This window comes from Balaenoptera musculus, chromosome 1 (assembly GCF_009873245.2).
Source record: "Balaenoptera musculus isolate JJ_BM4_2016_0621 chromosome 1, mBalMus1.pri.v3, whole genome shotgun sequence".
Lineage (NCBI taxonomy): Eukaryota > Metazoa > Chordata > Mammalia > Artiodactyla > Balaenopteridae > Balaenoptera > Balaenoptera musculus.
In genome coordinates this window covers 149,248,285-149,274,646 of record NC_045785.1, presented here as the reverse complement: position 1 = coordinate 149,274,646, position 26,362 = coordinate 149,248,285, and the positions used below count along the sequence as shown (strand labels likewise).

Genomic DNA, 26,362 nt, shown 5'->3' with positions numbered 1-26,362 from the left:
GGTGTAGGGCTGCTGAGGGAAAAGGTCTGGTTTTGGCCAGATAAGAATCGAAGGATCCTTTGTTTGGCCCCAACTGCTGCCACCACTGTTGACACACTTAGGAGTGTTTCCTGAAGCTCCTGATTGTCCAACAGCTCTCCCTCCCCCACTTCCTATGGTAGGGGCTGGGGGTGGGGCGTCTGGGCTCTGGGGGTAGGGGGGCTTACAGATGGTTTTGCAGTTAGGCTGCTGTCTTAATGCAGAGGTGGAAAGCATCCCATCCAGGAGTTGGCAGCCAGATCTCTAGAGAGAAGTTCCCATACTGTCCTTCACTGTTCTGCCCCCAGCTGGGGATGGGGATAGTGTGACTAAAATAGAGGGTGCACAGGCCCTGGCTCCTTCTCTTTGTTTGGCATCTTTTGCATATGGTGATCAAAATGTGCCTCTATCTCAGAAAGGTGTTCATGAAGGGTACAGCTCCTAAGTCCTCAGCACCCTCCATCCTGAAGGCCCCGCTGCATTCTGCCTGCTTTTCTTTCCACGACTAGAAACATCAGCTTCCCTGAGAGCATCCCTGTCTCCCCCCAGAGAGGGGAGTAGTTAGTAGGCTTAGACAACAAGCAGCATCCTGGTTGGTACCTGTGTCCCCTGAGCTGGTCCCACCTCTTCCCTGGCTAGCCCCTCCCTACCGGGTCCCTGCGTAGTCTGGCCAGGTCTCATGGGGAGACCGCTGCTCTGGTCTTCAGGCACACCCGGCTGGGACAGAACCACAGAACAGATATGTTTCAGTATCACTTTAATTACAGTATTTACACACACCATTTTTTATTCAGGAAAAAAAAAAAATCCACCCCATCTTCCTATCTCTGGAAAGTTCTATTTCCAACCGTCATTGAAACCAGGATCCCTTTTCACCCCTCTGGAAAAAAACAGAAACAAAAACAGAACCTGGGTCACTCACAGAAAAGGTGGCTGGTGGTGAGGGTCCTCTGGAGATGTGCTGGGGCCCTGACCACATGGTTTGCAGAGCAGTAAAAGGATTAAGGGTTGGGAAGGCAGAGACAGAAAGGAAGTCTGCTGGGAGGCTGAGGCCACAGCTCAACCCAGGAGTCAGGGAGAGGAGGGAGGAAGCCGTTGAGACAGAGGTTAAGGTCAGAACCTAGCCTCAGCGCAAGAGTCTTCCTCAGAAGCACACAGGTCAAGAGGCACGGCTCAGAGATCTGGTCCCACGGTCCTGTCCACTCTGAGCCACAGGGAGAAACAGCACCCCAAGCAGAAGCTCTGCGTGGCCCCGCAGAGATGAGGGCCAAACTATGTGCCCTCACCCATTTGTGCCCATGTGTGTGCCCATTTATGAACATGTGTGTCCATGCACCCCAAACACACAGACACAGGACATTGTTCTAAAACTTGGGGGGGGGAGGGGGGCGGGGCCTGTGGAGCTCAGGGAACTTGGAGAGCAAGAGGGGAGGTGGTGACGGAATCCACAGTGCCTTAGAGGGGGAATGAGGGAGATGGTTTAAGACAACATGATTTTCTGTCTATATCATTACAAAGGAGCAGGTGAAAGGGGTTGCTTTTGGTTTCCCTAAAGTAGAGAAAGAAAATATAATGAAGAAAGAGTAAAAGGCAAAGTCTCCTGGGAGGAAATTACAGCCCAGAAAAGCCTGTGCTTTCCCCTGGGAGTTCCTATAATGAGGCAGAGAGGAGGGGGAGGGAAGGGGACCCTGTGTGGAAGCTGCAAGACCATCAACCCCCAAAAGGGAGTTTCTCTGCACCTTGGCTTTCCCTATCACACCTTTACGCAGAGCAGCCCAGAAGCTGGGTGCAGGGAGCTGAATGTGGAAAGGGCAGGAGCTACCTGTCTCTCCCCAAGGTGGCGAGAACCCCTTGGCCTGGAACAGGGCAGGGTCCCAGGAACGGCCTCCGAGGGGGTGTGCAGTGGGAAAGGGTGGAGAGTGAGGGAGGCTCCTCCAGCAGGGAGACAGCACGTGCTCAGGTGCAGGGAGGGGCTCCTTCCCCAGACTTTGCCCAGTCTCGCCCCGCCCGCTCGCCCCCGTCACAGTTCGGTATCAGCCACCACGTGTTGTCTCGCTGAATGGCCGTTTCTGGAGGTGGCCTGGCCGGTGCCGTTCTCCTGAGCCCCTTGATTCACACTGGCCTTTCCCTGAGCCTCAGGGGAGGCCCCAGGGCCTGAGCTATAGCCCTGGCCTCCACCGTTCTCCGTGTAATAAGGGTCTTCGCCCTAGATGGTGTATAAATAAAGGAGCATTATCTCGTAAGCAGGGCAGCAGGAAGGGGGATGGGAGGAAGAGGAAGGAAGTAGGAGGGGAAGATGGAGGTTGCAGCTGCATGTGCAGACTCCTGTCTTCCTGAAGAGCGATCAGGGTTCCAGCTCCTAGAGGAGAAAGGACAGAGGAGAGGCACCACACCGTGCCACGGCAGTTCAAGAGCCAGCTCCCGCCAGAAACTAGGCAGTCCCCAGGGTGCAATAACCTCCCCAGAGGAATTAAAGGGCCAGAGGCCAAAAGTCAAACCCTGGCCTTGTCCTCTCTCATGCAGAACACGTCAAGAGTACATTTTCCTTCCATGTGTTCCCTTATGAGCCACTTGGTGCCCGTGGGCTTTTAACATGCTTGCAAATAAGTGGCTGATTTAGCAGCCTGTTCTGGTTTGTACCCAGCTAAACTATCCCAGGGAAAATAATAAATAGATGACACGAACCACCTGCTACCACAGGGACCAGGGCCCCAGTCAGTGCCCCCTCCCCAATCTGCTATATATTGTTTTGACTTGTCCATGGATACAGTAATGTGCATACACGCATATTCCCGTGTGAGGGCACAGAAGTGCCTTTTCTGGTATTTCTCCTCCCCCACCATGACATTCATGGACCTCCCCAGGAGACCTAGCTTCCCATTTTCTTTGCCCTGGACCCTAGAACTGACCAGCCTTTCTCCTGTGGGGCTCCAACTGCGGCGGTTCATCAGGAAATAGCCCGTGGTGCCCAAGACAGCCAGCAGGATCCCCGAGGTGACCAGTGCAATCAAGGTCTTTCGGGAATAGCTCTGGTGGCTCCCGACATCTTGTTCAGTGAAGCCTTGGATGCCCAGCTTGAAGAGAAGAGGCAGAAAAGAGAGCCTGTCATTTGTGGAACATGGGTTCTAGACAAGGGGCCCAGTCCATGCTAGACCCTGTATGTGACTCAACAGTGAATAAATCCAAGAAGACATGGACCTCAGGGATTTTCTAAACAGGACTTAACACTGGAATCTCTTAATTAGGCTGCACTGTAAAATTTTGTTTCAAACATAGAAGGGAAAGGACTATTGGAGAAGGGTGGAGAGGTAGGAAGGGCAGGTCTGGAGAAGATAATTACTTTCTCCCCTGCTCCAGTGAATTCCCCTGAGACCCCTCATCTCAGAGAGCTTACCTCTTTCAGGTCAGACTGGTGCTTTTTCAGAAGTTGGAGCTTGCTGGAAAGTTCTAGAATTAGAAACAGAGGTTGTTGGATCTAGAAGCTGGAACAGCTCATTCTGTACTATTCTAGAAGATGCTCTGATGGTGAGGGTATATCTCAGGAGGGTCTTTCCCAAAGTCAGCATAGCCCTGCTCCCTAGCACCTGTGCTCTCTGAGTGAAGATGCCTGATTTCTACCCAGGATTCCTCTAACCTCAGCCCCTCTCCCTCCCTAGACTTCAAGACAGATGTGCCCCTTACCTGTTCTGTTGGCCAAGACCAGCAGCAGGCAGTGAGGCCTCACCTCAGACTGGGCCAGGAGCAAGGAGCACACCCCCGCCCTGGCCTCAGCCTGCTCCTTCCCACATAGGACTCGGGTCAGTTCCTCTCCATTGTCCTTCTTAAACTCCTCCTGGGACGACAGAGAAAAATGGTGAGAAGGAGATGAGGTTACTAGTATACTCTGAACTGCATCCGGAGTCTCAGGCAATAATTCTGATTAAAGTCACACTATTACCCTGAAAACAAGAAGAATCCTTTTTTTCTGAAATTCCAACTGAAGAAAAAAATCTTGCAAACTTCTTATGTGCAAAAACACAATAAGATAAAAACTCCAAAATCTTCCAGGACCAAAAGGTGGTCTTAGGTGGCACTGCAAGATGCCAGAGAATGAATTTAGGAAACATCATCTTACTGAAGGATTGCCCATGTAAACATATACTATTCAAATTAAATTCAAAAGAAATTACCAATAACAGAAAATATTAATAATGCAATACTAATGAAGAGAAAATCCTCTGTTTCAAGGTTACAATAGCCCCAAATATTGAAGGAAAAGCTAAGGGAGGTGAGGAATAGAGAACAAATTTATGACTATAGACGCAATGGGATCCTGGGTCCCTTCCCTCTTACCCTCCAAGGGGTCTCACAAAGAGCACGGCTCAAACTCAAGTGGTGTTCTTGTCTAGTCTTCCATTCCCCTTTCCCATTAGAAACATGGAACCCAGTTTTACATGAGGGTGACAGATTGCTCCAGGTTGCTGACATAGGACTCAGGCACTCAGACTCAGAAGACAAACTCTGATTATTTTTCAACAGTTGAGTCCCAGAAAATGGATGAATTGGAATCACTGACTGTGTCGCTCCAGCACCCTGTGCTCAGACCTCCAGGATTTATTCCAATAGCCTTCTAAAGGGAGTGGCCTCCCCTGCACAGAAAAGGAATTAAAACCAAGACTTTCTCCTCTGTCCAGATGGCAGATGGCAGGGGAGGAAATGCCTGAACGGCTCTGACAGCTTTCCTGTTAGGGGAAAACTGCTGGGGCGTGTGAGGGGCATCAGAACTGAGCCTCCGTGGAGAAGAAAGCTTCCTGTTTGTGGAGCAGGACTGTTCCTTAGGGCAAGGCCAGAGGGCCCTCCCAGCTTGGAAAGCAGCCTGGGTATTTTCCTACTGCTATGGCCCAAGGCAGGAAAACCCAGGCTCCTTTGCTCCTGCACAAGACAAGGTCAAGATTGGCCTCACGTCCAGCTTTCTCCTGCCAGCTGGAATTCAAGGCTTTGGGGAGGCCAGAGAGCAGGGCTACCTAACCTCCAGATCACAGAGAGAAGAATCCAACGGTAGCCTCAGAAGGTCCCCAAGAGCCAAGGTTACAGAGAAATGAATTCTCAGGCCACGGCTGCTTCCCCCTCAGGAAAAGGATAGATGATGCAGGTGTCCAAGGAAGTCCTTGGATAGAGGCTCTTCACAACAGCATTTGCTGTGGGGAGTCTGGGCACCACATTTGATGTAATCAGCAGTCTTCTTCCTCTCTGGGCTCATGTCCCTTTGGAGAGCCTTGCCTTGCCTCTCCGTGAGCACCTCACCCTCCCCAGCACCGCGCCTTCTGGATGAGGAGGAGGGAAACTCCTGCCTGGATGATTCTGGGCTTCTGAAGTGTCTCTGGTTGAAATGTGTCTCGTTACTGAGAGAGGCAGAGGGACAGGGCTCCTGCATAATCTAAACAAGCCGAACAAGGCGGCACCTCCTCAGTCTGCTGAGTCCTAGGAAGCTATTCCTCAACCAGATTCAGCTGTTCTGACAGTGATCAGGATCCGAATATGAGACACTGTGTGAAACCCTCTGTGCGTGTGTCAGGTATGGGGGCGGGGGTCGGGGGGGACAGGTGCGGCAATGAATTCCACATGGTCAGAGCTCTCACTGTATATGCATGGCCATGAAGATAAACGATGCTTCCTATGTCTCAGGCCCTACTTTAAGTGCTTTATGCATGGTGACTCATTTAGGCCTCACACAACCCTACGAGATGGATACTATTATTCTCCCCATTTTATAGATGAAGAAACTGAGGCACAAAGAGACTAAGAGGTAACAGAGCTAGTTACATGGTAAGAACCCTAAGAAAGGCACAGACAACTGCTATGGACATTCAAAGGAGGGTGAGCATACATCTGGTGTGGGGTTATCAGAAGCATCCTGAAATAGGTCTTGAAGAATGGGTAGCATGTATGCAGGAGAAGCTGGCAGGAAAGGGCCTTGGGAGTGGGGGTAGCACTACGAGGAAGCCCAGGAGTGTGTGAGCCTGCGACCTTCACAACCCTGGTTGCAATGAAGAACATGGCTTTCCCCCTTGGATTCCCATCCTTCAAGACTCAATTCCATCTCACCTCCTCAGTGAAGCCAGTCCTATCTTCCATTAGACTGGGTATCAGCCCCTGTTCTGCTGTTAACTAGATTCTTTGCAAGTCATGCAACTCATCTGAGTGTCAGGCTCCTCAGCTGAAGACTCAGTAGGGGTGGTGACTGAAGAGCTGCTGTATGAAGAGTGCCTGGCAAGGTGCTTGGAACCAAATGGGCACTGGATAAATGGCAGCTGTTACTATTACTATTAATAATAGCAATACCTCATAGACTATAGTGTCCACACTTCGATGTTTAATCACATTCTGCCTTACTGCTACTGTCATTTCTCTGTGACTAGACTATAAGACTTCTTAGTGGGGGGAGTGGGTGTACATTACATAATTTTGAACCCGGACTGCACGAAGCATAACACTAAACAAACAAGAACTCAGTGAATTGTTGTTCGTCTTAACATCCCAAGTGGTTTGGCTTCTACACAGGGTCCCTCCACCCCTTGTTTAGTTTCTTGGACTCAATTCAAGGGAATTGAGTGGCCAGCCTCCCTCCCACTCTGGAATCCAACAGCATCAGTGAATTGTGTTTGGGCCTGGAGAGGAGCAGGTGGATCCTGAACAAAGCACAATGCTCCTCCGGATGCTTGAAATAAACATCCTCCCCCAAGGGAGGCTGTGGGCAGACATCATGGGAGAGTGGGCAGGAGGAAGCCACAGCCTCACCATTTTGCTCATGAGAATCAGATTGGTGGACCCCTAACTACATCTGCTTGCACATGTTACTTTGTAAAAATAATAATCATAATAAAACCACCTAACCTTTCTAGAGTAGCATTCTCAAACTTTGCAAAGACTCTTAACATGTTAAAGAAGCACATTAAGTATTGGAGCTGGGAGAGAGAGGGACAGGTATTTTTCTAAATGAACGTTAAGATATTTCCCAATGTTAAGATTCTAGGCTAAATCGCCTCTCTCTCTGTCCCTCCCACCCTCTCTTTCAATAAATTTATTGACTGTGGTGTGAGTTGGACAATGCAGCTAAAACACCTATTTTCATATAGAGACTGGAGTAATTAAAGGACCTGTTACAAGTCACACAAGTGGGCAGCTGACCAAAAGTTAGGCTGTCCCAGATCTCAGGCTCTTTCCAGAAGACACACTGTCTTCATCAGTCCTCCGTCTGTAAGTTATTTTTTCTGCATGGAAACTGACCTTTACTGTTGGGGCAGAGGGCAAGGAAGGCGAGGGCTGGGGATATTATCTGGAGGCCGGAGGCAGCCTGCCTCCAATGAAGTAAATGTGACAGAACAAGGGTGATGTGAGCTAGCGGAGAAAATACAACTTCTGCATATAAACATATGTGTTTCTGAAGAAAGGTAGTTCTGAAAAACAAACTGGAGGGCAAAGGACTTGAATAGAGATTTCTCCGAAGAAGATATACAAATGGTTAGTGAGCACATGAAAGGATGCTCAACATCATTAATCGTTAGGAAATGCCAATCAAACACACGTCATGCCCATTAAGATGGCTACTATCAAAAAAGCAGAAAATAACAAGTATTGGTGAGCATGTGGAGAAACTGGAACTCTTGTGCCCTGTTGCTGGGAAAATAAAATGGTGTAGCTATTGTGGAAAACAGTATGGTGATTCCTCAATATTTTAAAAATAGAGCTACCATATGATTCAGCAATTCCATTTCTGGGTATATACCCAAAAGAAATGAAATAAGAGTGTTGAAGAGATATTTGAACAGAGCAGCATTATTAACAATAATAATGTTATTGCTCATAGCAGCATTATTACCAATAGCCAAAAGGTGGAAGCAACCCAAGTGTCCATAGGTGAATGAATGGATAAACAAAATGGGGTATGAACATACAATGGAATATTACTCAGCCTTAAAAAAGAAGAAAATTCTGACACATGCTACCCCATGGATGAACCTTGAGGACATTAGGCTAAGTGATATAAGGCAGTCACAAAAAGATAAATACTATATGATTTTACTCATATGAGGTACCTAGAGCAGTCAAATTCATAGAGACAGAAAGTAGAATCATGGTTTCCAGGGGCTGGGAGCAGGGGGGAATGGGGAGTTGTTTAACGGGTGGAGAGTTTCAGTTCTGGAAGATGAAAAGAGTTCTGAAGATTGATTGTACAACAATGTGAATGTACTTAACACTACTGAACTGTACACTTAAAATGGTAAATTTTTATATTATGTGTATTTTACCACCATTAAAACGATTCCTTGGTAGATTCCCCTGGACCAATAGCTATAGCATAAGAGAATAAAGTAATCTCACAGTTTGGAAATTATGTGGGAAACCACAACCACAAAAACTAAATTAACCTGATATTGCAGCAGAGAGAATGAAAGTCAGATATAGGGTGGCACGTTCTGCTAATGAAGATTCTGAGATGTGTTAACAGGTGCTTGACAAGAGTGTGGGATTACCTTCCCCCCCTCTGGCTGAAATAGGTGATTTCTGCCTAGAGGTGACGGATGAGGAGCAAAAGGAGAGTAGTTGGGATAGAAATGTCTACAGAATGCATGTACAGAAGACAGGCCTAAATAATCCCCATAGCAAGAGCTAACAGGTTGGATACTCACTATGTACCAGTGCAAAATGAGTGTCTGGATAGCTGAGAACAATGCATGCATACTTCTGTTATGGGAATATACTAGATGGAAGAGCATGACAACATTACATAAGTACTCAAGGATGTGATGTTAGAGGAACCCATGTCTTTCATGATTCTCATTAGGCCTGAGTTTCCCTCGATTAGAACCAGTGTGGTAAGGCTCTCTGACACCAAAGGTACAAATGCAACCTAAGGAAAATTAGAAGACACTACACCACTTTGGAACAGATTGATTATCAGACAAGCATGCAGTAGGACTCAAGGAAAAGGAATCTGGGACACAATCAGGAGCTGTGGCCAAAAATTCTGGAACAAGGATTGCTGACTGAGGAAAATTACCTTGGGAGGCAATGCTCCTTGGGGGCTGGGGAAGAGGAACCCTCAGGAAGACAGGGGTATCAACAGTGGTGGAAGAAAAAGGAAAACAATAGCACTACACAGGTGCTGCCATAGAGTTGATTCATCATGGGCAGTGCAGAAGCCTTCTTTAGGATATTGGAGGAATTGCTATCTTTTCACATCCCTACTTGCAGATCCTCTCCAAATTGAGTAGAGTGCAGACCTTAGCTGTGGCACAGAATAGAGTAGACAGTAAAGACCTCAGAGAGAAAGAGACTGCAGCACAGAAAGAGGAGTTATTTCTGGAGTAGCACTAAGTTTCTGGCACTTGTCTTGTACAATGACCCTCGTTAAATGTGAACTTTGAAGAGCAGCGAACAGACATTTAGAATGAATCCTCTGCAGTTAGCTCTAAATCATTCATACAAAGAATTAGCATTCTGGCACAGACCACTGTGATGCACAAGAAAATAAGTGCTCAACCAAGATGATACAAAAAGAAAGAGAGAGAGAAGATGGCCATTTTTCTTGGCTATAATTAGCAAAGTGTTGGGCAAAAATTTTTTTTAAATGACTAGAGTTGAAAATCAGCGTCAGAAACACACAGAATGTTACTTGTACATTGTATATTCATGCTTAACTATTTTGCAGATTGCACTTAGTTATTCCATTGTGTGAACCTATGTCTTCAAAATTTGTGTTGTTTTTTAAAATTGTAAGTTAAATAATTTTCTTAGGTATTATTTTAAAAGACCTGTGAGTCACAATGACCCAACTGATAATCATGAATACGATACCAATAGTCAGAGTGGACAAAATAAGTAACTTAATGCCCTCCACAGACTACGGTATTTGCTCAGGCTCTTTCCAATCTATGAATGTCACACATCATATATATGGTTCCCTTAAATGGATTCCCACCTTGTAAGAAAACGTTTTTTTTTTTTCTATGAGTAAATACCATTCTTCCTGTCATCTTATCCTTCATCCAGGAAATTGTTACTGTCAGGAAATTGGATTTACTAAAACAAAGCAAGGGGGTCTGCTATCATCATTAAAAATTAACACCATGCTGTACAGTTTACCAATGCAATAAGACATGAAACTGAAAGAAGAGGCATAACTACTAAAAAGAAGGAGAAAAGCAACATATTATGAGAAATAACACAATAGCTTATGTTAAAAATGAAAAATAATCAGCTAAAAAGCTCCTGGAATTAATAAACAAGTTAAAGAAAATGACTAGACCCAAGATATTAAAAACTCAATGAACTTTCCAATATACCAGAAAAATCAATTGGAATATATCATGGAAAATCTATATTATAAATAAACCTTAAGAAATCCATAAAACCTAAGGAAAAAACATTTTAAAAACTAAAAAAAGAAGATACTGAACAATACCAAAGAAAACCAGAAAAAAATAGAGGGATTTTAGAGCAGTTCCAATTAAAATTTTAATGGTTTTGTGGGTTTTTTTGAATCTTGAATAGGTGTTTCTAAAGTTTTTCTAAAAGAACAGATGAAAAATGCCTTACATTTTTATAGTGTAATAAGCAAAAACCTGCTTGGCTGGATATTAAAAGTGCTGTAATATAAAAGTATAATAATTTAAAAATTTAAAACAGGCAAAAAAAAAAAGACAAACTAAACAAATAAAATCTCTCTGAAGAATATGCCCTAGGATATATAAAAACTTAATACAAACTGAAGGAAGCATTCCAATCAATAAAGGAGAGGATCATGCAATAAATAATGCTAGGGGAAATGGTTATATGGAGAATGCAGCATTTACAGCAAAAAAATTCTTTGTATATTAAAGAGTTATATGAAAATAATAATAAATAAATTGATATTTTAGGTGACTAGTTTATATTTCATGAAGAACTTTCTTAATATAAAAGCAAACTTAAATCTGACTATATATATACGTATATATATATATATATACGTATATATATATATGTATATGTATATACATATATATATATATATAAAATGTACAATGGAGGAGGGAAAACGTAAATTTAAATAAAATTGTCTTTGCCTTCTTTGTCCACCAGATGGGGCCTCTCATTCCTTAAATCCAAAGCTCAGTATTCAAAGTAGCCTGTCCATGTTAAACTCCCCCCACCCCCTCCCAAGTCAGTTAGTCCAAGACTTGCCTTCAGGACATTCAGAAGGAATTTTGGGAAGAGAGGGGCGGGTAAGGAATTGGGGGCTTTGACTTACACAGCTGGAGGTCTCATTTAGCTCCAGGCAGATACCTTGGGTCAATTTCACTTCTTTGACTCTGGAACATTTTATTTCTCCCTGTATTAAAACAAAAACGAAGTAAATAAGCCAGCATCTTTGCCCCTCATTTCTTCCCCACCTCCTTTCTGGTTTGATTTCTGTGAGATACTTTTTAAAGAGGCTTTAAAGAAAGGAAATTTAAACATTTTGTTAGGAGACTAGAAATTTATGTCATGTTCTTCTTTTACCTCACTTCCTAACCCGTCAGATAATCAAAACTTTTGTTACTAGCCTGGGCTTGCAGGCAAGCAGCTATTTGTGACCTTGGTAAACATTAGCTTGGATGGCGCAGAAATGGAAGAGGGGAGGATCTTTTCCCCTTTGAGCTGTTTTCCCTCCAGTGAATTACACACTTGCAGGGAAACAGATCATGAGGTGGCCAGGCAGATCCTGGTGACACTCATTTTCCTCCTGGTCCCTTAGGACTTTCTATTCTGGCTCCTTTAAAAACAGAAATCAGGCAGGTCCCCCATGCCTGCCCACAGGCTCCATGCCCTCACATTTTCTACTCTTCCTGCTGAAAGCTGTTGATAGCCACAGGCCCCAAGGCTGAGAAAGGCAGGTTGAGCTCAACATCCCTGGTCTGCCTAGTTCCTCACTGCCTCTCTACTCCTGGCATACCACCAAACCCTCTTGCATACAGGAAATGGTATTTGCCTTAAACATTTTGGGAAAAGCAGCGCCATTAAGTAGAAGATGGTTTCCAAATATGTCCAAAGGCGAGTGGTACCCTAGTCAAAGATTAGACCAAGAGGTACTGGAAAGAACCACAGAGAATTAGATGGATTTCTGAGAATCCTCTTTACTCTTTACTTCCTAGAAATATAGTACCCACGGCACAGATCAGCCTTGCTACCCAACTCTACCCCTCTCCTCCCTTTTCTATCCCTTCCAGCAATATTTATGCTGCACATTTTTCATGCTAACTCCTATATGACCCAAATTCATTGGTTGGGATAAGCAGAGGTTAAGGGGAAGAGAGAGCTTGCATACATATGAAGTGAGGGGGCAATCTGTCATTTTTGGCCTGATTCACCCACCTTGATGGTACTTGGGATAGGAGAAAATGATGTATAGGGGTTAGTAGGAGATGTCACAGGGCTGGTACTATTGTATGGGGAATCTGAAATATTTCCAGGTAACATGCTGGGCTGCAAGGTCATCTCTGAAGTTGTAAAGTTGATGGGGGTAGAAGACACTGTGGTGGCTAAAGAGGTCTGTGACTGGACAGACGAGTTCATGGTTCCAGGGACTGGGGTGATTCCAGAGGTAGATGTGAAATTGACTGTAGGCTCTGGAATTGACCAAAACAGAAGTGTGAATATATGCACATTGGCATAAACACACACACACACACATACACAAACACATCTCAGTTCATTGACATAGGCACGGACTTCAACCCAGAAAAGGGAATTTGGGGAGTTAAGAGTTACTTCATGTCTTAACCCTTACCAACTCATTTCCAGCCAGCTGTTGGAAACATAGCTATAATCATAGAATGTATTAGAGATGCCCTCAGGACTCTGAAACTGAACTGGAAACTGGTCCACCCTAGAGATGTCAAAGACCCCCAATTTGAGCCTGTACACAGTCTGCTTCACTTAGAAGAGATCAGAGATCTCTACAGAGTCCTCATCAGATCCTTATTTTATCACTAAGCTGAACTCAAACAGTACAAGGAGCATTACAAATCAGGATCAGCAGCCAAGGCGCTGACTTGAGAAAGCTGTCACTACAGGAAGAACTGTCTAGCACTTACTTCAGGGTACCCTAAGCATGATACTCAAGCCACTATTAAAAGTGGCTTGTATGTTTCCATCTGTGGTGGGAAATAGAGGGTGCGGGTATTTGCAAATATCCTAATGCTTTACCCAAGTGCCAGCAGCATCCTTCTGGGGCCTGAGACAAACACTCTTTACCTGAGATGGCTGCTGTGCTCCCATTGCTGTCCTGAGAGACAGCATAGAGGCTGATGTTTCCAAAAGTACTTGATACTGTGCTTTCCTGGTTGGGTATAGTTGTAGGGACAGTTGAAGATATTCCTGGGGTAGATGACTTTGTGGCAGTAGTAGTCAAGCTCTCTGTATTTGTGAACCCAGAGGCTACAGAGAAACAAAGAAGAAATATCAGAACCCAAATCATCCTGGAGCCTCATGGCATCACCTGATTCAATTTCTTGACTTTAGGTAGAATCCATCTAGAACATCCCCTGCCACCCCTGGCAACAGAGCAGAACAAGGATATCCTCCTGGACATGTGACTAATTTCTCATTAGATTTTTCCTAAGGAAAGAGAGAAGGAAAAGTTTGCATGCACCAAGCATCTAGTATAGTATTATTTATAGGAGGGAAAAGTTGCAAGCAACTAAATGAATTACAATAGGATAGATGTTATATGCACTTAACATACCATAATCATTGCAAATAAAAAAATGCAAAAACTATAGCAGCATGAGAATATGAGGCAATGCTCATAACATGCTAAGTAAAATATTAAAATTTCAAATTACACCTGAATAAATATTGCCAAGATCTAAAATGTGGGAAAAGATGTGCCTCTATTTCCTTTGTAATGTATCCTTCTCTTCAGCCAATGTATTAACTCTTGGAATAATCACCAGATTGACACTGTCTCTATGTAATCCTTTAAAAATATTCTATCATCCCTAGATTCCCCCATTCTCCAAATCCTTTCATTCTTTCCTTTTATTGAGGAACTGCAGCTAGCAACCCCAAGATTTCTTTCGGGAAGCTCCGACCTAGGAATCTAGCTGATGGACTAGAGAGCATAAGGCTTAGTTTCTCAACAAACGTCCTGGGAACAGAGAGCTTAGTCCTGGCTCTGTCAATAACTCGGTAATTTAATGTGTGTGTGTCTCAGTTTACTAATTTTTAAAGTGAGGGTCTTTCCTTACAGGGATTATTGGGAAAATCAATGAGATAACAAATGTTATGTTGCTATAGTATAACGTTCCTGGAACTAGTTATTCTCTGAAAATTTTCCTGCAGGTTCTTACCCTTCCATGTTTCCTGTGGTACCCAGCAGTACCACCCTTAGACCCAGGAAGGAGAAGCTACTTGTCTGGACCCTGCACTTTAGAGCCTACACTCTGTTCCTCTTCCTGCCCTCCCTGTCCCCAAGCTACGAGGAATCCATGGGGCCAAAGGAGGTGTACCCTCTCTTCTGGATCACGTGTTGGGACCAGAAGTCCTAGAACTTCTTGCCCCAATGGATCTTTGCTCACTTGAGGACCTGCATGGGCCTCTTCTCTCAGTCCATCCCTCCAAGGGTGAACTGCAGCACCAGGGTGTGTGCCTCCAAGGCCCAAGGGTGGCCAATGGGTGGCTGTTTGCAGGGAGAAGGGTTAGAGCTTAAGATCTAACCCCACCTTGTAGGTGGGGTGTCCCTTGCCTTCATGCAAGATCCCTTACAGTATGGACCAGAGCCATGAGTAAGAAGAAGAGAAGAGGGTAGGCAAGCGCCGAGGACCACCTCTTCCTGCTAAGCCACATTGTGGCATTGAACTCCGAGGCTCTGAGAGTCCTAAATTCAAATCTGGCCTTCCAGGTGGCCATGAAGGTAAGTTTTTCAAGGTAAGAGGATAGAAGATATTTTATTTACCATATGGTTGGCTTGATTTATAACTTTGAAGTATTTAAACATATAATATGTGGGCCTCCATTGTATTCTTAGCTTGAGCCCTATAAATATTAGGGGTAGACTTGGTATTCAGAGCTCATACCCGGCAGTAGCATCCTCAAGGAAAGGCAACTGAGGGTCCCAGGCCACCCTAAAGCTTGTCTCTAACTTTTCTGATTGAAATCTAGGCCTGTATTTTACAGAAGTTTCTGGGTAATTAGCAGCGCAAAATGACACTTCTTCTTTTCCTCAGCATCAAGGTGGAAGTTAGGCATTAGTTTCAAGGCAATGAACCTGAGGCCAAAAGTTTCCCCTAAAGGTGGTGGCAAGTCTCACTCTCCCTCATCTGCCTCTCTTTCCAGCCTGTTGCAGGTAGGCTGATACTCATGGTGAGTACAAAACTCATATCTCAAAATTATAGGGCAAGTGAGCAGGAGGAACAAGTGATATTACTATCTCTGTTTTAGAGACAAGAACCTGGATCACCAGGGTTTTGGCCAAGAGGGAAGGCCATCATTCATGCAGGGCAAGGAGCAATGGGGCCACTGAGGTTTAGCTGACTCTTGAGTAGAAGTAGCAAGAGGGTCAGGGGGTCCAAACTGCTAAGGATCGGATGCATCTTCCATATTTTGGAGAGAAAAGTATGGGCTCCTGTCTGGCTGGGATAGGGGGCAGTAGCGGGTGGGGAGTGGATTTATCAAAATAAAATAGATGGGGAAGCAGATCCAGTCTTCTTTTGTCCTTAAATAAGTCCCTCTCAGCAATCTGACCCTAAGGTATGAGTTCAGTGCAGAGGGCAGGTGGTGGGAACATTTGGACACTGAATTGAAGGACCATCCTCTCAAGGTACCATTCCAAGGCACCACTGGAACTCCCCCTTGACATCACTCTTCCTGCCCACCCTTTTTTCTTCTTCCCACCAATACATCAATTCTTGGGAATCCCATCTGGCCCAACCTGGCCCAGCCCTCTTCTCTCCCCAGAGAAAGCTGGGCCTGGCTGAGGTGATGTCATGCTTTTGAACCCCCTCTCCCAGGGCCTCCTTCACCCAGACAAACAGTTTTGAACTTTTCCAGATGTGAAGAGAGACCTGCTGCTAGCTCTGAGGACAGACATGCCTGTTCCAGATGAGTGAAGCAATCCTGGACCCAGGCCAGCTACTGAGCCACTAGGGTCAGGCTCCCGGCTGCAGCTGCCCCCTCCCACCCACCCCTCAGCCAAGAACTGAGGAACAGGTTGCAGGATCTGTCTGGAAATGGAAAGGGAACCCCAATCTCAGATTTATGTCCCTGAGCCCAGGGTGAGTGGGGAAGCCTCTGAGACCCTAGAGAAACAGGACAAAGAGGGAAGGCAGAAAGGCAAGGCTGAGCAATGGGGTACATATGAGCTGGTGTAGGGCAAGGGGACACCTTGGCAGAGCCCTGGGGGCCAATCCTGACCTACACTGCAGCACAGAGGCTGTCAGTAGAGACTGGAGTCTCTTGTTTTCACAGTCTCTAGGGCTCCCTTTCTCGTGCTCCCTTGAAGAGATGGGTCTTGGAGGAATGACATTTATAAGAATCAAGACTGACCACAGATTTGTTCTTATCCTATATTCCTCCCCACACCCATGGCATTAAACCATCCAATGCTGATCTTTCTTTATCTGAGCTTCTTATCCCTGACTCTGTATGGAAGTCATAGCAGCCTACCAGCCAGATCCAAGAGACAATCGATGAAACCTCTACCCCATTCCACTCTAGACTGGAAGAACAGCCCTTACCCCCAACCCAACAGAGCACTATACTACAATTTAAATTTGAATGAAAGGCTATCTTCTGTTGTTTACTTCTCACTCCGTCTTTATTAACTGTGTCTCCCTAAGTACCCTATTTGCCCCTACCTACCCTACTTGATCTCAACCCATGAACCTGGGACAAAAGGAGACAAGGTATCAGGAAGTTAGCAAGATGAGGATTCCAAGAAGCCAAATAGAAGTCACAAAATTCATGTTGTAAAAGTCACATATTTAACTTACAGGTACTTATTTCAGAGGCAATTATTCTCGTTTTACACATAATTCTAACAAACTTGTTTATCTGATATCCTAGCTAAAGCTAAAAATTAGAAAGAGAAGCAAACAATAAGGAGAAGCAAATAATAAGGAGAAGCAACAGTTGAAAATGAATAAGCAGCAATAAATGAAAAACAGACATGAGTATCAAAAACCACACTAGTCTGGAACCATTTATGGTAGGAGTAAATGAAAATATACACCTTCATAGGCATTAACAATGCCACTGAGTTGCACCATAACCGAATTATTTTCATGATACATCTGAGTCTGAAGGTTAGAGCCCTTTTTTTCCTGATACACTAAGAAAGCAGAAACATATGTAATATGTTTTTAAAAGATTTCTACCTACAATTAGTAAATTAAAGATTCTTTTAGTCTTTAAAGGGGGTTTACAAATCCTCAGAGATCCAGAAAGTTCTGCTACCTAAATTACTAAATTCCTATACTTTAGGAGAAGGTTTTTCCCCCTATATTTGGTCTTGTTTTTCACAGACCCTCTGAGTTTTAATTTTTGCTGGTGCTGTTTTCTTATCTCCTAGCCAGTCAGCACCGTTCTGCCCATCCTTTCAAATTCTAGCACCTGGCCCAAGAGGAGTTTCTTGGAGGAGATCCTGGGTATCTTAGATGCAGTACTAGGAAGAAGGAACAAGCTGGCCTCTGCTGGGAGCCCACAGCCTGCATTGATGGTTGATGAGAAGACAGGAGAGCCTCAAAACAAAGAGCTCGGGCTCTGTAATTGGACCTTGTTGAAAGGCTCCTCTACCAAGTTCTAGCTGCATGGCCTCGGGAAGCTTCTTCACCTCTCTATACCTCACCTGTAAAATGGAGATAAAAATAGTCCCTACCTCCTTGTTGTTCGGAGGAATAAAGGAGATGGGGAGTGTAAAGCAGTTGCCTGTCTGGTAAATGCTCAAGAAACAGTGGTTATCTTTAGGACAGGTCCCTTTTTTCCTGCCTCTCAGAGACCTTAAGACACATATCTCCATGACTTATCTGGCACAAGATCATATATGCTGTTTCCTGAGTATAGGTCTTGTCACCTCGGTTACATCATAGGTTTCCTGAGTGTTGGAATCATCTCTCATACTTGTCTGTATTACTCAGGACACTGAGCACAATCCTCTGAGTTCACAATAAGCACTTGGGTTGAATGGCAACTGCATCAGGAGTGTTCACACTGACCACCTCTATGTAGAACCGTGTCACTCAATGCTATATTTTAAGAGGGAATTTATTTAATTAAGGGAGTGCCCATGAGAGGACAACTAGAATTAGGAAAGTTCTAGAAACCAAGTCATATGGTTGAGGGCTTAGTGCTATTTCATCTGGATCAAGGGTTGGCAAGTATAGCTGGTGGACCAAATCCAACCCATGGGCTGTGTGTTGTTTGGCCAGTGAGCTAAGAATGGCTTCTACATGTTTAAAGTGTTGTAAAATAAAACAAAGTAGAGTATGCATCAGAGGCCACATATGGACTCCAGAGCCTAAAATATTTACTATCTGGCCCTTTACAGAAAAAATTTGCTGATTTTTGATACAGAAAGGAAGAATTTGGGGAGAGAGAATAAGTACCTTTCTTCAAGATTCATTTCACTCATTCATTCATTCTTATTTTCCCAAAGCGCCACCAAACTCAGCACTGTGCAGAGCACAAGCTAAGAGAAGATACCTTTCTACTTCTAGGTGTTGGTGTCACTAGAATTTAAATAAATCCCTGTCCTCAAGGAGCTTATAATCTAGTGGAGCAGACGAGAAAGGTTGTTAAGGATTGTCATGAAGAAAGGTCAGATTAATTCTGTGAGAGTTTAAGGAATAGAATTTCAGTTAATGATTAGAAGCTATATAAAGGCTAATTTCACTGCAGTATAAAAAAAAGCTAATAATCATGGGATTTTTTTTTTTTTAAATAGAATGAACTACTCTGGGAGATAGTGAGCCACCCATCTTTCCTGGGAGCATTCAGGAAGCATCCCTGCTATGGGTCTCGGTGGGTTTGGGTCATGTTGGACTAGATCAAAGAACTGGGCTGATGCCTTCCTACACTGCAGAGGCTAAGCTGAGGTGTGAGCATAAAAAAGTGTCTGTGGCCTGAGTGTTCCCAGGGGACTGAGACTCCCCTTTAATATTCAAATAGCATGTCTTGGCCGCCATCCACTTCCTGTGGAACCCCAATATCTTGAGCTTTCCCTGGGGGCTTACTTTTCTCCCAGTCACCTCTTTCTCCATTTTCCTAATTGCCACCGACCCCTGTTTCACAGCTCTGTGCCTCTTTGTCCTCAGGCTGCAGGAGTTCTCGTTCTACACTACTGCACCATGGGCTTGCCAAACACCCATTCCTTTACTCCCCCCCACCCCACCCCAGAGCACCACTAACAGTGTTACAAGGCCAGTGCATGTTTACTGAAGGTTTGAGATCATGGAGGGAGATTATAGCACAGCCCAGAAGAGACAAAGGCATAATCTTGAAACCCTAGGCTAGACATTCCTATGCTTAACAGCTGGGCCACACCATAAGGAATTTTCCCAGCCAGGTCTTTTCCACCCTCCACTCACTACTGTTCCCTACTGCTCCGAGCACCTCCCCTCCTCTCTCTATGCTCTCCTGGCCTCTGGAGTCCTTTAGCCTTTCGTCTCTAGGGCCCATCAAATACAAAGTTCTACTTTATTTTATCATGCTCAGCAATTCAGCCTCCTGTCTGCCACTGCACATCAAAGGTTTGTCCAGGGGTCTAGGTTTTTTCACCCAAAGACTCATTAAGGCATTTTCTTAAATAATGGAGCTGGCTACCTAGAGATGCTGCTCTGCTAAGAAGGTATCAGTGGTGGGTTCTTTGGGGTTTTTTTCCTCTTAAACCAGGAGCAAACTTCCCAATGAAGCCAGAGGCTTTTTCCTTTGTATTCCAAAGGGAAGTGATTCATTTCAGTGGGCTCCAGAGTGTAGGTCCTAGGAAGTACACCCTGGTATACATCCCTATTCATTTGTATCGCATTCTCCCAAGATGCATGCGTCTTTCTCCTTAGCAAAGTCTAGGGCTCTTGGGACTAAAAATTGTAGATACTGTGTTTTTATTTCTTAGCTGAGGAAGGAAGAGAATGTTCTCATTAGGGAAGTCAAAGCCCAGAAAAATATGGAAATTCTGCCCTGGCAACTCCAAGCATTTTCTTTCGGAGGGTGTGTTTTATTCTTTTTCCACACCTTCACATTTTCAGTTCCCCACACTAGGGGCCATTTAGTGACATCCAGCAAAGTCAATGGGAGAAGGAGGCCCAGGCACCCTAAGGGTGGAACTGGGTAACCATCCAGCTCTGAAAGTAAGCCCAGGCCCTCCTGCCCAGGATCTAAAGGAAATCAGGCAGTGAGACCGTAAGAAGTGGAATTTGTTGCTCCTTTTGATTTGTTTTTGTGAGACTCTGAGCCTGAGTTTATCTGTTGCAGTTTGGCACTTCTTGCTCTGAGCTTTTGGAGACAAAGACTCACAGAAGGAAGGAGATGAGAACTAGTGAATGAACAGGCCCAGGAGGTGGAGCCAAAGGGATAAGAAAAAGATGCCCAGGCTCGTTTTATCAGTCAAACAGGAATGTTGCCGAAGATTTGCATTTGCAAAGGCTATGCCAGCTGGGCTGGCCCTACAAGGGGGAGAACTGGGGACCACGGAATTAGTCAGAGGTCCCAAGGCTGCTCCTTCTTGGTCGCCATGTGGCAGAGAGTCAAAGGGTGGAGTCCTCTCCCCTCCGGAAAATATCTGATAAAATTCTTTTCCCTTTTCTTTATTCCCCTCTTACACGTAGCCCCAGACAGGATATGGGTGTGGGGTCAGCAGACACGAAGGACCCAAAGGAAGAAGAGGAATGTGAAGGGGTGGGACTTGTTAGGGAAAGAGGAAGGACAGCCTTGGAGGGCTTGGAGGAAACAGATACCCTGGGCCTGACAAATGGGGTTCCCTGATTACCTGAAAGATTTCTCTTTCCAGCTGGTGGTGTGGCAGTGCTACCTGGTGGCCTCTCAACGCCCACCCTGACTCTGGTCAACACCCAGAGCCACCCCATCTCCAACAGAGAAAGTACACTTTTGGTTGGCTGCTGTACCCAAGTCCAGGCCAAGTTCTCACAGGGACAGAAAAAAGACCTTCCCAGAACAAAGCTCTTTGTCAGGGTCAGTGAGGAGAAAACCAGAGAACCCTCTTCTGCCCTAAAGTTCACAGTAACAATAGCACAGAATTTCTGCAATGCTCCTTTGTTAGCATTTCAAGGTAGAGTCACTCACTCATTCCAGTCACCCCACAACATAATAGAAAATGACTCCTACTATTAAATAAAAACAAACCGTAGAAAGCTCTTGGGGAATGCATAAAGCTACACACTGGCCTTAGCAGTCTGGCAAGATTGAGCATAGGGACCCAGGCCCCACCGCTCATCCCCGAAGAGGAGACACTGAAATTCTCAGCATATCTGCCCAAGGTTTTGCAGAGGTTAAATCGCTCTCCCCATCCCCACTGCTGCAGGCCAAGGCGAGACTGAGACTGGCCAGCTGAGGAAATAAGAAAAGGGTGGGCCTCACTCGGCCCAGGACCAGGTCATCATGAGCTGTGAAGCCAAAGGAGAGTGGAGCATCGGATAGGAATCTGAGCCGCTGGTCAACTCACCCCATTGTGAGGTGCAGCCAGCCCCCAGGGCAGTTCCCCATTCTAGGGCTTCAACGGACACCTTAGTGACAGTTTTTTCCCTGCCCCGAAGGGCATGTCTGGGGCTGCCAAACAGGTCAACCCAGAGCCTTACTTAGAGCTTTCTCCAGCCTGGAGTCTCTCTCCAACTGGGTGGACCCAAAGGGGGACAGCAGAGGAGACTGAGAGCAAAGAGGCCTAGCTGGCTGGCCCAGGTCCCTCTAGGGGGCCGTGGTGGGTGGCCTTTAGGATGCAGTAAGAGTAGGGAATTGGGAGCCCTAGAGGCCTGGTAGCAGAATCTTGAGCCAAAGGGAGAATAACTTACAATGTTTAAATCCTTCTAAGTGCAATGAGATGAGATGGACAGAATGTTATCCCCAAATGAAAGCAATTATGAATGAATATTTATTGAGTGCCTACTAATTTTTCTTTTTAACCAAAGTGAGAGCAAGAGCTTAAGAAGTCAGGGCGGACGTGGATAAGCAAAGGAGTGTCCACCAGTCTGCTGATCTGTCCACTAGTTTTAGAACTTGGAGAAGAAGGGCAGGGGAAGAAAACTCCAAAATGTAACAAGTTTGAGTTTGTGCCAGGGTGAGGGGCTGCATGGGGAGAGGAAGGCAGGGCACAGAACAAACTCCATCTACCCCGTGCCTTCTCTCCAGTGGAATGGAGAAGAAGGTGTCAGAAGACGGAGTGTAACTTAGCTTTCCGATCTTAAATGCAAGAATATTTTCACGGACTGTTCTTCATTCCAAACTCCCCATGTCACCTAATTCAGCCTGCCTCCTGGGCCTCTGGACCTCGGACCTGGGGCCTCATCCCAGGTTGGCTTCGCTCCGGTTCCTTGAATGTCCAATTCTGGCTCCCCCTGTCCTAGTGGTCGGTGGGCACCAACGCTCTCTTCCCAGGAACCGCTCTCTTCCCAGGAACCGGCTCAGGCCGCAGCTTTCTGAATCAACCATCAGTCACGAAACTTTCCTGCTTCTCTCCTCCCCTCTCTCCTGGTTCTGGCTCCAACTCTGCACTCTGCACCTTTGGCAACGCGAAAGGACACTGGCATCTTCAAAGAGCTTTACTTTAGAGACAACTCGAGAGAGCCTCATTGACTCTGGGAAGCCTCCGGCGCGCCCTCCGGTTTACACCTGGGCTAGTTCACGCTCACAGTGTGGTCGCCTTCCCGGCGCGTCCAACCCCCACCCATTCCCAGCGGAGGCACCAGTCCCCATGGGGCTCGGTTCAAGCGGCCCCGGTCCCACCAAGCCAGGAGCAGCCGTGGGCGTGGGGGCGTGGGGTGGGGCAGGGGTCCCTTCGCTCCGCCTAACTCGGCTCTGCGCGCTCTGCCCCCGGGAGAGCGTCGACCCTCCCCGCCACCAAGTCGGCCGGGCCGGGCGCGCGGCCCATACTCACGCAGCAAACTCAGCAAGCAGAGTGCGGTCCAGCCCCGCGGCATCCCGCGCCCCGCGCGCGCGCCCCTGCGGACGAGCATCCTTCCCGCGCCGCTCCCGAAGAGATGCACAGAGCCCGAGACTCTGCTTGGCCAGGCCCGGACGCGCAGCTCCCGCCCCTCCGCCCGAACGTGGGGTGGGCGAAACTTGCTTTTTCCCCTCCCCTCCCTTTTTAGTCCTGGCACGGCCAACCCCTCTCCTTGGCTGCCACTAACGTGAGCTTCCCGCTCGGTCCCAAAGGCGGAGGACGTTAGGAGGGAGGCTGGGGTTGCCGCTGTCGAGGCCAAAAAAGGTTTTGTGAGGGCCCCAGACGTCTTGTTCAACTTTATATAGAGGCCCCATCTTCTTAAAGCTCGACTTAACTTTAACCCCTTTGTGTCAACCTTGCCGGTGCCCAGGGCAGGGGGCAAGTTTCCTCTGATTTTTTTTTTCCATTTCCTTTCCTTTTTGTTTTTCTTTACGTTTTAAGCTGAGAACAATCTTGCAGATGAAATCTACCAGTAAGGACCTGAGTTTACAAGTGTGAGCATTTTGCTAATCAGGTAAAATTTAGCACCTGTCAAATCTGAGGCATTTAGTGATACTCTACCAGAGACTATGCTGTGTGTTAATGATGCAGAAAGCCTGAGCAGGACATATAAATGACAGTAATTATTCACTTTCTTTTCATTATTTTTCTTACAAGATCTATTTATTTTAATTTGGAGGGTTATTTCCTGTGACTGTCCCTATTTTCCCACATAGTTTTATCCTAACTGTCACCATCATCATAAAGACAAAGGACTCGCCCTAGCACCTGGGATGCCTTCTCTCCAGTCCTAGGGCTGAGACTGTAGGGGCTTCATCCTGCTCTCTTATCAGAAAAAAAGACTTCCCCTGGCTCCACCTTCTTCTACCTAATTGATCCTGGAGCTGTGTATTCCTCGCGAGTTGTTCTGGATGGTGGTAAACTGAATTACAGAAACTTTGAACTGGGCAGTCAGCCTAGTCAAGGACTGGATTGAAGAGATGGATACTGGAAGAAAGAGGAGCCAGGAGGAGCAGATGACGGCACCGGGAGGGGGTAAGAGAAGACACAGTCTTGGAGACTATGCCCTGAGTTCCTGAGTGGGATCACATGATTACAAATACCCAGTCCAGTCTCTTCCATGATGTCTGCTCCACAGAGCCGAAAGGGAGAGAGAGGAAAGCCCAGCACTGCTCTTTTCTGATTTACTTCTCTGCAGACCCCCTAGCATTATGAAAGTAGAAGGGTGTCCAGGTCTAAAAGCAACCCGACACTCCCATTCTGATCATGTTGCCTAACTTTCCTTTACAGAGGAAACAAAGCCTTTCATCACATGATGAAACCAAAGGCTTCTGATGCAGATTTGGTAGAACATGGTGGTATGGTATGTATCTGTTTCAAAGTGCAAATGGTGATTCAGATCTGACCACACTGTGATCTCAAGGGCCTGCAGATGGGGACAGAAAGGGTTACAATATACATTTTTAAAATCAGGCTTTTGTCCTTGGAACTCCCAATGAACAGAGAAAAAGAGTTGCCCTCCACCGACCCCCAGCTCTCTCAGCTCCGGGAGCTGGATCTGCTTTACCCCCAATGAGAGGTTGTGAACAAAATGTGGGGTTGAAAACCCCGTATGAAAACCAATTTGGCCCTCTCGGCTCTTCCTTCATTCTCAGTAAATTCTTCTGGTTACTTCAAATGCCCTTTGTCTGCCCTAGCTGGAGCAAGAACTTGTCCCTAGCACCTGAATTTCTTAACTAGCTTTGGGGGCAGAGGAGACAATGATCCTATGAAACAGAGCTTCTCAAAGCATGGTCTACACAGAATCAAGGGTAAGGTCTGGGAATCTGTGCTTTTAATAGGCACTCTCTTCTATACATGCTAAAGTTGAAGAAGCCCTGGTATAGAACAAAGACAGGTTAGGTACAAAGTGGATTGCAGACTTCAGGGAGGGAAATAGGAGTAGGAGGCACTGGAGGCTGACAAATCACTTCCTCTGGGAAACCAGAGCTGTTCTTCTCTGGCCTACAAGACTATGGATGACACCAGAACCATGACACTAGGTGATAACTGACCACTCTTTCTATTTTCCAGGGCCACTGAGACTCATGACTCCAAGCACACATAACCTTGCCCCGGCTGCCCACAAACTCAGGTTCTGGCCATTGGACACACGTCTGCCCTGGGGCCCCAGCCTTACGTTTCCTCACAGGCCACATAGAGCTGAGCTAGCAAGCGGCTTCAAAGCTCTAGCCTTTTTTGGCTGCCCCTCAATTCTTCTGCTCCCCTGCTTCGTCACATGAGCTGTTGCTGAAAGAAGATGTTAACTACACCACACAGGGACTTCCCTGGTGGTCCAGTGGTTAAGACTTCGCCTTCCAACGCAGGGGGTGGGGGTTCGATCCCTGGTTGGGGAGCTAAGATCCCACATACCTCGTGGCCAAAAACCCAAAACATAAAAAAGAAGCAATATGGTAACAAATTCAATGAAGACTTAAAAAAAGATGGTCCACATCAAAAAAAAAAAACTTTAGGAAAAAAAAATAAACCTACACCGCACATTGTGTCAGATGCAGCAGAAATCTATAGAGTGAGAGGCTCTGTTGGGCCCTGATAGACTTCTAGATCATGGCCACCCTTACCATTGAACATCCCCCACCCCAGCCCCAAAACACACACATGTCGTATCAATCCATTTAAAATAGACCCTCATCCCATGTTAAATATAACTCCTTTGATGTAAAAAGAATAAGGGAAATTACTTAAAATTTTTTTGAGTTTTATGATATATTCTTCATTTTGTTCTTGTGATTCAAGCTTTATTACATTTATATACTGATATAAGTGCTAAAGAGTTGAATTGCGGTTTACAAGTTGGCTAAGTTTACCTTTTAGAGGCATTTAATAAAACATTTGTTCATTTTGATTTTCCATTTTCATATTTTGGAACCAAGATTTTTTTCCCACATTGCTAACTTGTCTTGGGTCTTTGAAAGCTTTCAGGGTTTGGAGCCCAGTTTGGCAAAGAGAGATGCTTGGTGGTGGAGGTGTACAGATATTAAAGGGAGGCGATGAGAACCTGAGGTCAGAAGTGAGCCCTTTCTGTCCTCTTCCCACCTGCCAGTCTCTCTCCAGTGCTTCCTCTTGGCAGAACATAACCAGAAACCAGCTGACAAGGGAGCCTGGGAAATGTGGCAT

General features: G+C 45.9%; 1 protein-coding gene across 3 annotated transcripts; it reads right to left on the bottom strand.

Moving 5' to 3' along the window:
* Positions 1-758: 758 nt before the first annotated feature.
* Positions 759-23,278, bottom strand: CD34 (CD34 molecule). Of its 3 annotated transcripts, none has more exons than XM_036824854.1 (8): positions 23,120-23,278; positions 13,276-13,458; positions 12,394-12,647; positions 11,291-11,371; positions 3,700-3,850; positions 3,413-3,465; positions 2,928-3,092; positions 759-2,377 (listed from the first exon to the last, which is right to left on the bottom strand). In XM_036824854.1, exons 1-8 carry the CDS (start codon positions 23,196-23,198, stop codon positions 2,363-2,365), a joined length of 981 nt encoding a protein of 326 aa, XP_036680749.1. In that variant the 5' UTR covers positions 23,199-23,278; the 3' UTR covers positions 759-2,362. The 3 variants fall into 3 exon arrangements, with proteins under 3 accessions (XP_036680749.1, XP_036680728.1, XP_036680739.1); XM_036824833.1 differs by having other exon boundaries at positions 759-2,224; XM_036824844.1 differs by having other exon boundaries at positions 759-898.
* Positions 23,279-26,362: the final 3,084 nt, after the last annotated feature.